Source organism: Sinocyclocheilus grahami, unplaced genomic scaffold, assembly GCF_001515645.1.
Source record: "Sinocyclocheilus grahami isolate Dianchi unplaced genomic scaffold, SAMN03320097.WGS_v1.1 scaffold9.1, whole genome shotgun sequence".
NCBI classification, from domain to species: domain Eukaryota; kingdom Metazoa; phylum Chordata; class Actinopteri; order Cypriniformes; family Cyprinidae; genus Sinocyclocheilus; species Sinocyclocheilus grahami.
Window position 1 is genome coordinate 77,590 of NW_015505188.1, and position 15,550 is coordinate 93,139.

A 15,550-nucleotide genomic window follows, 5' to 3' on the forward strand; every position below is an offset into this window, starting at 1 on the left:
CCTAAATTTGTATATATACTGTTTGAATGACAGCTTGGTAAATCTGTTGGCGATCAAATATTCAATATCGCTACTCATAAGTACTTGGTACATTATCAGCGCAGCGGCAGATGTTCAAACTAATATCACGTAAGTTACGTCTCTTTGATGATTGGTTGATATCAGAAGGGAGGCTAGCCTCCCTTACGAGGTTTCTTTTCTCAACACTCCTCAGCGCTGAAAGTGAACACTCGATGCTGATTGGCTAATTATTTTTACCAACGGAGACACGAGAGCTCATCTCTCCCCCTACCCTTCTATATCACCTAGCGGTTGTAATTACATCAGCAGATTCGGCACATTCGCGATAGAAAACCGGCGCTTTCACATTATGGTATTACAACTGTGAAATTACAAACAAAAAATAGACATTCTGAGACATGAACTGAAATGAATTGTGAATTTTATTAACATTAAATCATCCTCCTCCCATTTTCACCTCAAAATTATGGGGAAGCTGTGCCTCCCCCGACGAGCTGCCACTGTACATCAGTATGAATGAAACCTCAATTGACCCAATCATTCTTCAACATGTACAGTGTTTCAGCCAAAATTCATTAACTGAGGCCAAATCATTTGTGCAGAATATGCTTAGGCTGAAAATAATGAAAGGAGGGTCAGTTCTGGGTGACGAGAGTGAGCTTGGTTGCATTTCGCAATTTAACACACTTCAATATTCAGTTTAAGAATATTGACCAGCACAAAATTCAGTCACAACATGAAAAGCAAGAATCAGAGCTTGCGTGTTAAAACTGTAGGTGACACTTTTAAACAAACTGTTCTGGGACACGAAGGCCGCTGGCAGACAAGTAACACCAGAAATTTGTTGAGAAGCTCCTCGAATCTACATATAAATGAAGGTATTTAATCTGGTTTAATAAGCCCAGACTTTCACACGTGACCTAGGGCCCCCTTTACCAATCAGATTTGAGCTTAGAGGCAGTATGCGAATATCTGTCATAAATATCCATGCTCAGAGATTTTTCTTAGAGGATTATTAGTAGTTATTTTCATGCCCCCTTCTGAAGCAACAGTATTAAGATGCGTGATTTGCGCCTATAACATAATGCGAAATTTATCAAACAATAACATTAAGAGAGGAAACATTATAATTTTGCCACAAGGAATAGAATAATGAATGTGTGCTATGGGTTGTTTGTGGCATGTGAGAGAGCCATGTGATTGTGTTAATACAGACACATGTTGCTTAATGTGTTATATTTTATTCTATAAATATAGTAGGTAAAAAAAATGCAAATATCCAGTCTGAACAATTTTCTGATTTGCAAAGTATCTGTGACTGAATGTAAATGTTTTTAGTTGTTTTATTTGCAATTCAATTTGCTAATCAAATGTAATGGGCTGTAGAGTATGAATGTCTTATCATTATTTGCCCTAAAATGTGATGATTTCTTCTAAATATTTCAAAGATAAAGCTGTAAACCTCAGAGGGTTTCAAACACATGCAGAGAAAAAAAATAACCAAACATGTACACACTACAAACGCAGAAACCCACAGCATCTGTCCATACTTACACAACAGTAAACTAAGAAGTTACTCATAATATTAAACAGTAATTTTAGTAAACTCTTTCTTGCCATGCTTACACAACAGTAAACTAAGAAGTTATAATGTTGAACAGTAATTTTAGTAAACTCTTTCTTCCCATGTGGACAAACACCAAAGGGGTGTCATGTCACCTTTGCTATTTTCTCATTAGGAGAAACCAGAGGGGTTGATGGTTTCTAACTCCAGTGTATAATTGCTCCAGTACCTCAGACCTTAGAGATGAAAACAATAAAGGCTAAATGGATTACAGCACCTGTGTCTTTGCCTCTGTCTGTCTGTTTGTCTACATATATATATATATACAGGTGCATCTCAATAAATTAGAATGTCGTGGATTTTGTTCAACATAAGGCTATTTCAGGACCACTTTCGCAATGATATCCACTGTTTCTAATCTAATTTGATTGAAATGTTTTTCTTTTATACTTGCTGTCCCTTTATCATTTCTTGTTACTCGAGTACACTTTTGCTTTTTTATGCCTGTGTGCGTGAGCGCAGGCGAAGGCTACGCATGTCTGCCTAGGTTGTCAGAAACAAACAGAGAAATAACATTTTGACAGCATGTGATTATTAGTGCCTCCGCAGTAAAGAAGAAACAGAGAAGCGAAGATGCAAGAAACGCAATTTCATTTAACAAAAGCAAATTCATTTTTATTGTCACGAATCCGGTCCATGAACGTCCATCTGCTAGCCATCAGAGGTCACCCTTTCCATTTTCATTGACTCTCGCACTACACACTGTTGCATATCACCCCGGACTACATATCCCATCATTCATTGCACTGATTGCACACAGCTGTTTCACTGATTGCACACAGCACTGATTACACACAGCTGTTTCATATCACTCACTCACTATTTAACACTCACTCTGATCCCTTCCCTCTGCCAAGTATTGTATAGCGTTTATCACTCATAGCGATAGCTACTCTACGGAGCCTGTCTAGTTTGTCCATAGCTTTAGCTTCGTCTTGCCTTGTCTGTTTTCTCGTGTTCTGATCTTTGCCTTGTATCTGGATTATCCCTCTAGTCTCGCCCCTGTTGGATTACGTTCACCGTCGACTGACCCTCGCTTGTTTACTGGACTGCTCTTGTTTTGTCTTCTATATACCTGTTTGCCATTGCCTGATCCTTGCCTGTTTTGACCACGTCTTTTACAAAGCTTGCAAATGGATCCGTACGTCTCACGTCTTGTTTGCCCCGTAACAGACAGTTACGTTTATATCCCTACATATATTAGTTATCAGGGCTCCAGACTAACTATTTTTACTAGGAACACTGTAGCCCCTGAGACCACGTCTCTTAAATAAAAGCTTGTAGATGGATCCACATGTCTCACGTCTCGTCAGCCCCGTTACACTTATAAACAGAGATACACATAAAACAAACATCACGAAGAACAAAAGAGCTGTCTTTGAGCTCTGAGTGCGGGGGCTCTGCTATGCCATTTACTTCTAAGAAAAACAAGCTAGCAGCTATAATCAGCTTAATTGTTACAGCTACATACATTGTGCAGAAGTTAGAGTCACAAGGCTTTCACGTTGCATAAGATGTTACTGCTCATTGTCATCATTGCAAATGAGCAAGAGGGTGGCTAACCGCACACTGATCCACTCAAGACTAAAAAGTCTACAAAAACATATTTTTAATTTTTATAAATTACATTGTGCAAAAGTGCAAAACAGTTAGCCACCCTCTTGCTCATTTTCAAATATCCTACTGGCTCTATGCACCTGCAGTACAGGGAACTATTTTTATTTTTTATTTTTGGAGCGCTACAATTGTCTCGAGTTTTCATTGTTATCACTGCCAAATTTATTGTTTAAAAAAAGAAAGGTTTGTTTACTGATTTATGAATGCAAATGTTACATTGCTGTCGTGATTGTGGTCACAGGTTTTTTTTTTTATTATTATTTATTTATTTAATATATTAGCGTCAAATTGCTGTAAGATTAGGTATGATGAGACCATTTTTTCTCTTGGCCATAGATGGCACAAAATCTCATCTCAACACATTTAATGAATGCTATGTTCTTCTTGCCATTTCATCCAAATATCAACATTTGTGTGATTTAGTCAGATAAAATAGTTTAGAGGTTAATCTAATTTTGCGTGTTATAGTGTATGGTATACTATATTATGTTGAATATCAAAGGTTTCTTTTCTATTTTTAATTAGAAATTTGTAGACATGTTTTTGGATTTGTGGAGTAAGATAATTGTAAATAAAAATAAATAAAATACATTTTTATTTTTAAGTGAAAAGGTAAAAATAGACCCTTGGTGTAAGATGCCATATCTTCATTTAAGAAAATGGGCAATTGAATATGTATATATTCATACTTTTATTTAAGTCATGGAATAAATTGACTCTCTTTTACTGGGATTCTGCCTTGACTGTCATCAGTTATTAAATTATTCTATTTTATTTAAATGGTCAAAACTATTTTAAATAGAATAGCTGATTTAGTAATTTATATTAATGACACTTTAATATATAAATATCCCCACTGCCGAGTAGAACAGGATATTATGAAATGATTGACTAAATATGTGCTTGAGCAGTTCACTGAGTGAGTCGAAACTGTTTGTTTTCTTTAACTGCAGTTTTATTGTAGTGATTTCCCACAATGAATCAGATGAATGTGTTTTCACACACAAACTTTACTTTAAGATTTCAGGTGTGAGGCTGACAGGATATTCACAGTAAAATTTAGTTTGATTAAGCTCGCATTTAGTCACATAATTTCTGTCCAGTTTCAAACTGCTTATGTGGTAGAAAGTGTTTTCATTGTCATCTATGTCAGGTTTTAGCTGTATGTTGGACCCATCAAACCCTTCCATCACAAAAGTAATCCGAAATTCTGAAAGAGTGATTTTGCACGTTATTTCCCCACCCAAATACGATATGTTTTGTAAATCATAGGAAGCAGTTATGTTGAGGGCAAGTCATATGTAATCACTTGTCGCCCTTGTTTACTGCCTCTGAAAGGCTGCTGGCTAATTGAAAGGTGTGTACCCTGATGATAAGGGTGCTGCACTGTAAAAACAACCAGGCCTGGGGAAATCAATGCCATTTCATACAGTTGCCCAACAGCTCTAATGAGGAACGTGGCATTGGTGTCAGCCATTTGGACCTGCAATGCTCCTTTCTCCCCACTGACAAATAATAATCTCAGCATGAGGCATTCACAGCAATGAAATTAGTTTATAATAATGAAACCGAAAATGTTGCCATGGAAAATGGTGAGCCATGGCTTTCATTGTTTTTTTTGGTCACATTAATGCAAACTTCTGCAAAATTTTGTTGGCAAAGTAATCCATTGTCCTTTATATTTGAATTTGCATGTTAAAAGTTCAACAAAAATGGGGACATTTTCACATGATTTGTCCCTCACACAAATTCACGATCACGTGGATTTCTGTTGAGCCGTGGAATTTCAACTATACAAAGGTAAATGGGCAAAAAAGTCCACGTCTAGCTATTGCAGTGTAGCATGAAGCACAGCTGACAAGTTGCTTTCAAACCAAGCAGATTTATGTTGATCAAGGACCAACTTGAACTTGTTGCAAATTTTGCGTTGGGAAATTGTTCAGCCTCGTAAGACTGGATTTTGCCAAACAACGGTAAATGTGTCAGACTCCACCCCTTAAGTGTCAGTAACTGTCAGGAGGTTGTTTGCATTTTCCAACTGAGATACAAGTTGGTTCGATTATATCTGGTAGACTAATCAACTACACACAGACGCTGTAGAGTTTAACTTGTAATTACCCAGACAAATCTTTCAGATGGACAGCGAAATTCTCATCCATCGATATACTTGTTATTATTGTGCTATATTTCAGTATGAGTGATGCATGATTGAACATGTCAGCCAGGCATGTCATGTCGGCTCTGTCATGTTGACAATCTGTCTGGAACATTTAATGCATCAAATCTGTGATTTATTCATTATCATTCTTTAGGAATTTGATGACATAAATCCAATCTGTAGAAGAAAATACGGTGTCTGTATAAGCCCCCTGAGGCTAAACAACAAGTATATGCAGGCAGAAGATGTTCTGCAAGAGGTAATTTATCTAAATCCTTAATTTAAAAGATGACACAAAGCTTTTATTTTCCTTCTCATCTAACATGTATAGAATGCTAATTTCAGCTAAGAGTGTTCGCAAACCACCCTCTAACTATTCAGCACACATTTCCAGTGTGACATGATATATATAGCCTATAAGTAATTTATAAGAAAACAGTATGGGTAGGCAGAAGGTGTTATTTGTGTAGGAGTAGCAACTGCAGGGTCTTTTTTTAGCCTTTTTAAAGTCTTTTTAGCTCCGATGTGATTCTTACGATTCAATCAATCAAAGTCCACAGGAAATCAAACGTAATAATGATTGTATTAAGTTGCTTCCATTTTTGTTCAATTTCACATCCAGAGGTTTTGTCATAGGATAATTAGAGATTGTCTGCAGGTCAGTAGGCCCTGCGATGGAATGGCCATGTCTCCCTGCTTTTGGCTAAAGATGCTGAGATAGCTTCACTGCAAACCTACATGGATGGATGTTTTGTCATTTTTCAGTAGTAAGAACACTAATGAAATCATCCATCATGTGCCCTCTTCTGTTTTTGGAAGGTATTGCATGTGGACGCAATACACCAACAAAATTAAACTAGCAAAAGTAATGCATAAACAGATGACTACTAGCTGATGGTTTATTTATTAAAAGAATAATCACACATGCTTTTTCATAAATTTTCGTTTTGATGAGCCAAACAGAATTCATGCCAAAGAAGTTTGTTTGTGAAACTAGCTATCCTCAGCCTCATAGGTCACCGCATAAGTCTTGATAGATTTTTGCAGATATTCAGTTGGCTTCGAGTTATGAAGTAGAAAATAAGGTAAATCTGCATCATAACTGCAAAATAGTTTGTTGTCAGGAAAGAAACTGTACAAAAATTACACCTTTAGGGGTACAACAGCTTGTCAGCGGGGCAGTCTCCTCAAAGATACACTCGTTGTGCCTGTAGTACATGTTAAGGTAATGTACCCTTTAGGCCACAATGACAAGCTGTCGCACCCCTAAAGGTACAAATTTTTACAAATTTTTTGACAGTACAGTATACTCATAAATTTTTTAGCAAGTTATAATGCCAGCAGTGCTGTTTTCATCATGGCATGTCTGACGTAACAGGCAGATAATCAAGCCTCAGGATGCTTGTAGAACATTTTAAATTACTGCTATGTAATGAAAATCCTTACACAACCTTGTGGAGTCTGAACAGCAAAGCAAAACTGCAAAGGCCGAGTGCAGATGACACAAAAAGATGATCTAATGACAAAATTATGGAAGTTTGTTTCTGCCACTGGATAAAAATATTGTTATTTTGACTTTCTATCTCACAATTCAGATTTTTTTTCTCTTGCAATTCTGAATGTATATCTCACTGTTCCTTTTTCTTACAATTCTGGGATTATCTCACAATTCTGACTTTTTCTCGCAATTCTTTTATATCTATCGTTTATATGTTTTTTTTCCCCCACCATTGAATAAAAAATAAAAAAGGTAATTGCGACTTTTGATCTCACAATTCCGACTTTTTTCTACAGAATCACCAGTTTAGAGTTGTAAGATAAAATGTCAAAATTACCTTTTTTATATTATGGTGGAAACAAGCATTGAGTATCGGTTGCTGTCATGACATTTGGTGAACATAAATAAAGGTAGGCCATGATAACGCTGAACAGGCTAATGTTTGGTAAATGTTATTAATGTTGGCCTTCAGCAGCGTTATTAGCAATGCCCCTAATGATACACAACACAATGCAGTGTAAATCACTATGTTGTCAGACGCATGCTACAGAAAAGACTCGAATAAACCGGTTAATGAGAATATTGTTTCCTCCCAGATATTAATCTGTTTGACATTTTCAGTATAGTGATATCACACTGTATGTGTGTTGTTTGCTTCAGCTTCGCTTTTCAGCTTCTTCTAAATGTTGTGTTTATGATATTAAGATTCTGTGCCATTAATAGAATTCCGCGCCTCTGCCAAGACTTCCATACTAATGAGATCAATTGCCACCCATTTTAATTGTTTTTTCTTCTTCTTCCCATCCGTCTTATAGGGCAAGCAAAATGTTCCAGAACTTAATTGCTCGAGAGGGAGAATGAGACTGAGACGGGATTACTTCAAAGGATCTTTCTGCCACCAAACAAATACCGGTTCTTCCCACACAATCAAACAAATGTCAATTAGCAAGCATCACATCCCCTCCTTCTCAGTCCAATTAGAAGGATGGAACTCTATCACACAAATATGCCACTGCTCAGAGACCTGTGGAATAAAGCTGATAAAAGATAGCTGAGCTTTCACTGAGTCCAGGCCTTCTGGACACCTTACTAATGAATAAGCAAGTCTGACACTAAGAGGTCTCAGCCAGTGGGTTGTTTGATTGGACGCTTGACTTTCCTTGATGGAATAAACAAAGGATGACTCCACTGAGGGAATGTGTTGTTTAGCTGTTTTCTTCAGCTTTTCACGACTTCCAGATTGAATTTGGCAGAGTTAGAACCACGTTTGATTGATGCCTATACATTTTTGCTTGCATATTAGGCAAAATGATTCGTCTGAGTGTTGTGGACATCTCATATTTGACAAATCTAACATTGTTTATTGCAGTTCTGTTTTAGGACAGCAGCTGTCAAACTGTCATAAATGCAATCTAACATGAAACAGAAAAAAAAAAACAATAGCCTGTAGCGCTTGGAAATGGGATAAACACAGTCTCTGGTTTGATTGCCCACGGCAAAGAATATATTCATAATGTTAATGTGCAATAGAGTGGCTGACGGAATAATCTGAAAAAAAAAAACCAAAAACCTGCAATACTGCTTACTGTCATTTAAATCTTAATGCAACAGACAAATGTATAATAAGAGGCAGCGTTTGTCAAAATACACTTGCGCACATTCAAGACCGGCAACTTTTTAGTTTTGATATTTACTTGCAATCAGTACATGACATACAATTAAGCATTTACAACGAAGAACTGCAGCGACAGGCGACAGATTTCAGTTCAAACCCAAGGTGAGGTAGGATCAAGAGAATTTGTATGATATGTTGGGAAATGGTAGAACGTTCTAGAGAGATGTGAAAGTTAAATGGCAAAAGATGCATGAGTTCATGATGCAGATGTAACATATGCACTCTGAACTGTCGCATAGACCTTTACAACCAGAGTCTAGTTTGAAATAAGGGTCCTGGGTGCTACACCCAACGAGCCTAGACTCCAGGAAGCTTAGTTACATATTTACATAGATATTGTGAAGCTCAAGGGCTTTCGCATGGTATTTCGTTACCCTCCATATGAAGACAATCCTTGAGAAGAAAAGCTTGGTGCATTGAGACAGTTGTTGGCACAGCAGGAGTTTAATATTTTCCTGTGAAAACATTGATCAGTCGTGCTCTTCAAAAAGAACTTGATTTATGTGATTACATTAGACAACAAAGTCTGACAAGCAACACTAGATGAAATTAAAACTTCAAATGATCTCAAACTGAAGTAGTTACGGTTGCTAAATGAGTCTCTGCATGGGTGTGCGTGGGAACGGCTTGATGTGCATTGTTGAAAAATGTACAGACCAACCTACAAATTTCCCACTTGCTCTGGCCAAATGTGCAATTCAGGAAGAACAATGTTGTTGCTATGGTAACCACATTCCACAGCCAATTAATACCAATGGTCAATGCCTTTCTGATAATATAATCTGATACTGGAAGTATTGCTTTAGTGAACAGTCTATTGAAAGTACAAATAACCTGAAAGGAAGCCACATAGTATCAAACAAACTAACTTCATGAAATAACAAGCAAATTAATAAATAACTAATATCATTCAAAAATAAATTAGATCGTTCATGCCAATATAAGTGCTTATGTGCCTGCATGTCTCAGCCTGGAAACAAAAGCTGTAATAAGACAGACACCTTTGATGGCCTTAAAGTCTTTTTGTAGTCTTTTTTTATGCCTCCTCTTAAAAATGGTGGACCACTCAAAGAAGCCATGTCCAGGTGGGTGAGTGCAGTCCGACTGGAAGAAAAGCCATCAGTGGAAATGTAGGTCAACAGTCTGAAATGAAGCTGAGGTCCTAGGCTTTGACCCAGCTCACAGGAACCCAGAAGGTCTCCCGCTCCAGTCTCTCCAGGATGCTACGTAGTTCTGCGCAGGCACTGGCAGTGTCCTCCTTAATCAGGACCCGATCCACTTGGTGACCGTACTGTTGATCTATCTGCTGTGCCGACAGACGCATTTCCTGCAGGTCCTCCTCCTGAAAGATGAGGAGATGAGAGAGTGTAGTGCATGAATATTTATAGTGAGAATGAAATGAAAGAGATATCAGTAAATGTGTGCAAAAATATATAGAAATCAAGCTAGAAATACTGTGTCTGTAGATTCTGATCAATTTTGCAAGTGAGACAAACACTTTAAATTTTTAAAGCCAGACAAACTGCAATTTTATTCCAATTATTATTAAATTACACAATTTCAAGGCTGATTTTTTGAGAGGCTGAAAGTATTGTCGTTGATCAGTGCCACAGGGTTTCTTGAGAGCTGACTGATGTAAACCTGTGATCAGACTCACTGTTATTCGTGCATGTTCACCTCCTCCTGGTGAAGTAGTAGCACTGCGGCGTCTGCGACTCTCTGGGATTCTTGGTTTTACGAAAATGACATAAGGCTTAAATTCGGCTGTCCGTAGGGCCTTCAGAGCCTGTAGCAGGATAAACAAGAAAATAAGTTGTCTGTAGGGGTAAATGAAAATATCTATCTACACTACTGTTCAAAATTTGGGGTAAGAAATAAATTATCTTATTTAGCAACGACACATTAAAGCAATGATCAAAAGTAATAGTAAGGACATTTATAATGTAAAAAAAAGATTTTTATTTTAAATAAATGCTGTAGTTTTGAACTTTCTATTCATCAAATAATCCTAAAAAAAAGTATCTCAGTTTCCACAAAAATATTAAGCAACATATAGTTAATATTCTCAACAATGATAATAAGAAATGCGTCTTGAGCACCAATTCAGCATATTAGCATGATCTATCTATCATTCTATCTGAGTCTTTCATAACCTTTTCTTTTTATGAGGTTTGGCATTGAAAACAACTAAAATACAATCTATATGTTATAACATATAATATAACTAGTTTTAACCCAGTTGCAATGAACTTTAGAAGACCATGTACGGAATCATATAATAAATAAATGTTGTCTGTATGCCCTGATAAACTTTAAGTTCAGTTTAAGCCAGTAGCAGTAAAATCTCACATTAAAAATGTATGAGAGCAAGTGTTAGGCAAATTGCCTCCCATGACCATAACAAGGATTCTTGCCATTGGGGGTAAAGTACTGCATGTGGTCTTGCACAACTAATATTCTTGTTGCAATAGGCAAGTAGCTCCACCTGAAGGTGAAACTTGTCAGTACATAGCAGCATTGGAGAACGGCTTCCTTTTGGCTATCTATTGTAAGCGATGCATGAAAATTGCAAATAAAACCAAAACAAAAAGTACAAATGTACAACACATGCTTTTGTGCATAATTTAAAATAATATTTTGCTCTTTTTATTTAAATTATAAATGATAGTGTTTACAGTAATTCTTGAACCAACACCCAGGGCAAAATCTGCAGTAATTTACCTCAGGCTGTACATCTACTAGACACATTTTGTTCTTGGCTTGAACGGAGCGGATGGCCTCTATACTGGTCCCATACAGATTCTCCTTATACACTCCATACTCTATAAATCTACATACAGACAGTTCAAGTCAGGGTATGACAGTTAGACAATATATTGGATAGGTAAAACTTGTAGTACAAGAAACGCAGTACAAGAGGACCACACCACAGCGGAACTCACTTGTTATTCTCTGCATCTGCATCAAACGCCTGCTTAGTCACAAAGTGGTACTCCACTCCCTCCTTCTCATGGCTCTTTTTGGGCCGTGTGGTGTCTGTAATGGAGAACAGATAGCCAAAAATGTCAAGTGGTTTGAAGGAATCCTTATGCACTACCAAACCTGTATGACCTCTATGTGTGAAACACAAAAAGGAGAAATTCCAAAGACTGTTTTCCATGCAATTATAATGCGGACTGAGGCTTCAAAAGGGATACAAAATGACTATAAAAATAAAAGAAAGTTGGTGCATCTGTGCTTTTGCATCCTTTTTGAAGCTTGACAGCCCCAGTCCTATCTCACTTTCATTTTATATATAAAAAAATGGTCATATGTATATATTAGAAATTCACATTTTGTGTCATATGAGTTGGGAAGAACATGAAGGTGAGTAAACAATGACAATTTTTGGTGACTTTAAAGTTCACAGATCATTTCAAACGTCTGAAACACTGGAAAGTCTCAATGTTCATGGTTTGACTCTTGTGTGTGATTCCACTAGTGTATTTATCAGAAAGCTCTTTTTATCTTGCTTAGAAAATGAGGCAAGACCTACGGGGCACAGCCACAGCGTAGCGATGGGGATTTTCTGCTATCACTTTTTGCTTCAGCTCATTGATACGTGCTCCCAGAGAACCTGTGTAAAGATAGGCAGCAAGTTAAAATGATTGCATATATAGTAAGTGCAGTGTACAAGAAAAAAAAAGTACTTCAGCAAATGACTGAGATTGCAGATATATTCTGAAGCTGAACCATTATTGCCACTAGAGGTCAGTGTATCATCAGAGTGTGGGATACAACGAACCGGGTTGGCAAACATCTTAGATCTGGTATAGGCAGTTGTTTATGGAAGGTATTGTGCATTTCTGGCTTTGTTTTTAATGATATATTTTAAGCACTTTAATGATAATACCAGATTTGTTAATTAGGTACTACTTTCCAATATTGTGAGGACTTAGACAACCACTGTGCCTTCAATTTCTATATTTACACTGTTCTTTTTCCATATATCTCAGTTAATCAGTGGGGTGTTTGTTGCACCAAAATTCCACAATGGCCAATTTACACAGAATAAAAAATATTAAACTGCAGATGAAATGCTATGTTATATATATATATATATATATATATATATATATATATATATATATATATATATATATATATATATTACCAATGAGAACTACTAATCGGTGTCTCTCATTGGGCTTCTGCTGGTAACATGTCACTTCTTCATAGATGAGGAATTCTGTGTCATTCTGGTCAGAAACATTGGCCTCTCCTGAAGAACCTCGACGGTCCTTCCGACTTAGGCGGAAGCTTCTCCTTAAACCGGCTAAACAGAGTCAAGAAAGCAGGTCACAAATCAGAATTCATTATTCATTACATGACAAGAAAACAAAATCAAGATTAATAGTTGTGTTTATGTATTTTCACTACCATTCAAAAGTTTGGGGTCAATAATGTTTTTTTTAAAAAGTGTCTTAATCTTAACCAAGGCTGCATTTATTTGAAAAATATATATTGTGAAATATTATTACAATTCAAAATAATGTTTTTTTATTTGTAATCTTTTATAAAATGTAATTTACTCCATGATGATAAAGCTGAATTTTCAGCAGTCATTGCTCTAGTCTTCAGTGTCACATGATCCTTCAGAAATCAGTCTAATATGCTGATTTGCTTATTAATTAATTATTATCAATGTTGAAAACGTTTTGAAAACAAATGTTTTCAATTGATTCTTCAGTGAATAGAATGTTTGAGAACATTTTCTAACATTATAAATGTCTTCATTGTCACTTTCAATTTTAATGCATTCTTGCTAAATATTTTACTCTAAAAAAAATCTTATTGACCCCAAACATCTGAATGGTAGTGTATATTTATTGTCTTTGTAGAAGTTACATTTTATTTCTTCTTTAACACAATTCAACCTCATACAGTGCACTTAATCATGTTATAAGTGAATTATGTGAAACACAGAAAGTGCAACCATAATAAAATTAAGTGTTGAAATTCTTCAACTTACACTCTTTAAACTCTTAAGCACTTTTATTTTGTATAGTAATGATAAAGACATCGCCATAACCTAACCAGTGACCATGAAACTTCTGCCACTTGACTAGTTTCAACTCCAGTGCAACTCCTGTAGCGTAACCCTAATCTTCACCTCAATCAGTATTGTTATGAGAAGTGATGTAAAGTGTGTTATTTTTCAGGACATGGAGGTTAATGGTGGTGGCTGTGTGGGAAGATCGAGGACTGTACCTGAGTAAAACTCCCAGGAAAACACCTGGCCACAGGAGGGAGCCACTGCATTACACTTCGAAGACACTACAGTGCGCATTAGACCACCTCACACTCTGCCCTCAACAACTGACCCCAAATCAGCTTTGCAGTTCATACATTCATTCCTGAGGTCATTTATAACTGACCATGAATTATTCATTCCTGCATCAGCATTACCCCAAAAGTTGGCCAGCATGGAATCTGCACATTTTATCACAATTCCTGTAACCGTTGTGAGGGGAAATATGCAGCATGCAATTAATTTAATATTTATAAGCACAGTAAAATGTTTTAAATGGAACAGAAAGCAGAGAACACTTACTAGCAGCTGAAAGCAACAACAAATCATCCAAAATATTTAATAAATTGCAAACAGGGGATATGCAAAAAAGTGTTTTAAATCACAGATATTCAATTCTGCTGAAATGTACATTCTGTGGAGGCAGATTCCATGCTGTCAGTAAGTCTGACTTCTAGACTTTCCCACTGTCATCTTTGGCACTTCCCACTATTATCATCACTATCAGATTATTACAATGATTCTAGGTCAGTGGCTAAGGCTGAGAGTTGCCATCACACACATTAGCTATCACACACTTGACTCGGTGAGTGAGTGCACAGCCAATCGTGCAGGGTGGAATGTGCAGAGTGTCCAATAGAAGGGCAGCAGCCTGACAGTGGCTCTGGGGTGAGTGGGTTTTTTAGGGATGGAGGAACTAAAAGAAGAGGGCAGCAAAGGAATAAATTCACACAGAGACTGGGCAAGGGGAAGTGCTACCTGCCAGAGGGGAGGAAGGTAAGGTACGTTATTCTCACCTAGTTTCAATTTGAACTATAATTTGATCACATTTGAACAACAGAAAGAAATGTGACACTAAGAACAAATTACCCACACTGATTGCGTATTCGCACATGCTGTCCCTGTGGTTGGTCAATATACGGCACTGTTTTAGATTTTTTTAAAGGGGTCATATGATGCGATTTCAATTTTTCCTTTCTCTTTGGAGTGTTACAAGCTCTTGGTGCATAAAGAAGATCTGTATAGTTGCAAAGACTAAAGTCTCAAATCCAAAGAGATATTCTTTATAAAAGTTAAGAGTCAACCACGCCTAGCTAAAATGGCTCGTTCTTACACGCCCCCATATGTCTACGTCACGATGTTCACGCAAAGAAAGAAGGTGTAACTTTTATTCTCACTGATGTATTGTTGCCGCCGCCGCCATGCCGTTGAGACGCTGTGTTTCGTTGTGAAAGCGAAACTACTTTGTTTGGCCTTCCAAAAGAGGACGATATCCGAGTCCAGTCCGGGGTCGTCACATGTGGTTGCCGCAAGCCTGCCCGCAGCCGCTCACTCTAGCCCGCCGTGTGTGACACTGTGTTTCGTTGTGAAAGCGAAACTACTTTGTTTGGCCTTCCAAAAGAGGACGATATCCGAGTCCAGTCCGGGGTCGTCACATGTGGTTGCCGCAAGCCTGCCCGCAGCCGCTCACTCTAGCCCGCCGTGTGTGACACTGTGTTTCGTTGTGAAAGCGAAACTACTTTGTTTGGCCTTCCAAAAGAGGACGATATCCGAGTCCAGTCCGGGGTCGTCACATGTGGTTGCCGCAAGCCTGCCCGCAGCCGCTCACTCTAGCCCGCCGTGTGTGACACTGTGTTTCGTTGTGAAAGCGAAACTACTTTGTTTGG

General features: G+C 37.5%; 1 protein-coding gene across 3 annotated transcripts in view; it reads right to left on the bottom strand.

Annotated features, from left to right (window-relative positions):
- Positions 1–8,681: 8,681 nt before the first annotated feature.
- LOC107591370 (MAGUK p55 subfamily member 3-like) overlaps positions 8,682–15,550 on the bottom strand; it is a 25,977-nt gene continuing 19,108 nt past the window's right edge. For all 3 annotated transcript variants that reach the window (XM_016280540.1, XM_016280531.1, XM_016280524.1), the window contains 6 exons: positions 12,747–12,908; positions 12,129–12,209; positions 11,536–11,629; positions 11,315–11,423; positions 10,251–10,379; positions 8,682–9,935 (listed from right to left, as the gene is read on the bottom strand). In XM_016280540.1, the coding sequence (XP_016136026.1) occupies positions 9,756–9,935; positions 10,251–10,379; positions 11,315–11,423; positions 11,536–11,629; positions 12,129–12,209; positions 12,747–12,908 (755 nt within the window). In that variant the 3' untranslated portion in view covers positions 8,682–9,755. The remainder of the gene's footprint in view (positions 9,936–10,250; positions 10,380–11,314; positions 11,424–11,535; positions 11,630–12,128; positions 12,210–12,746; positions 12,909–15,550) is intronic.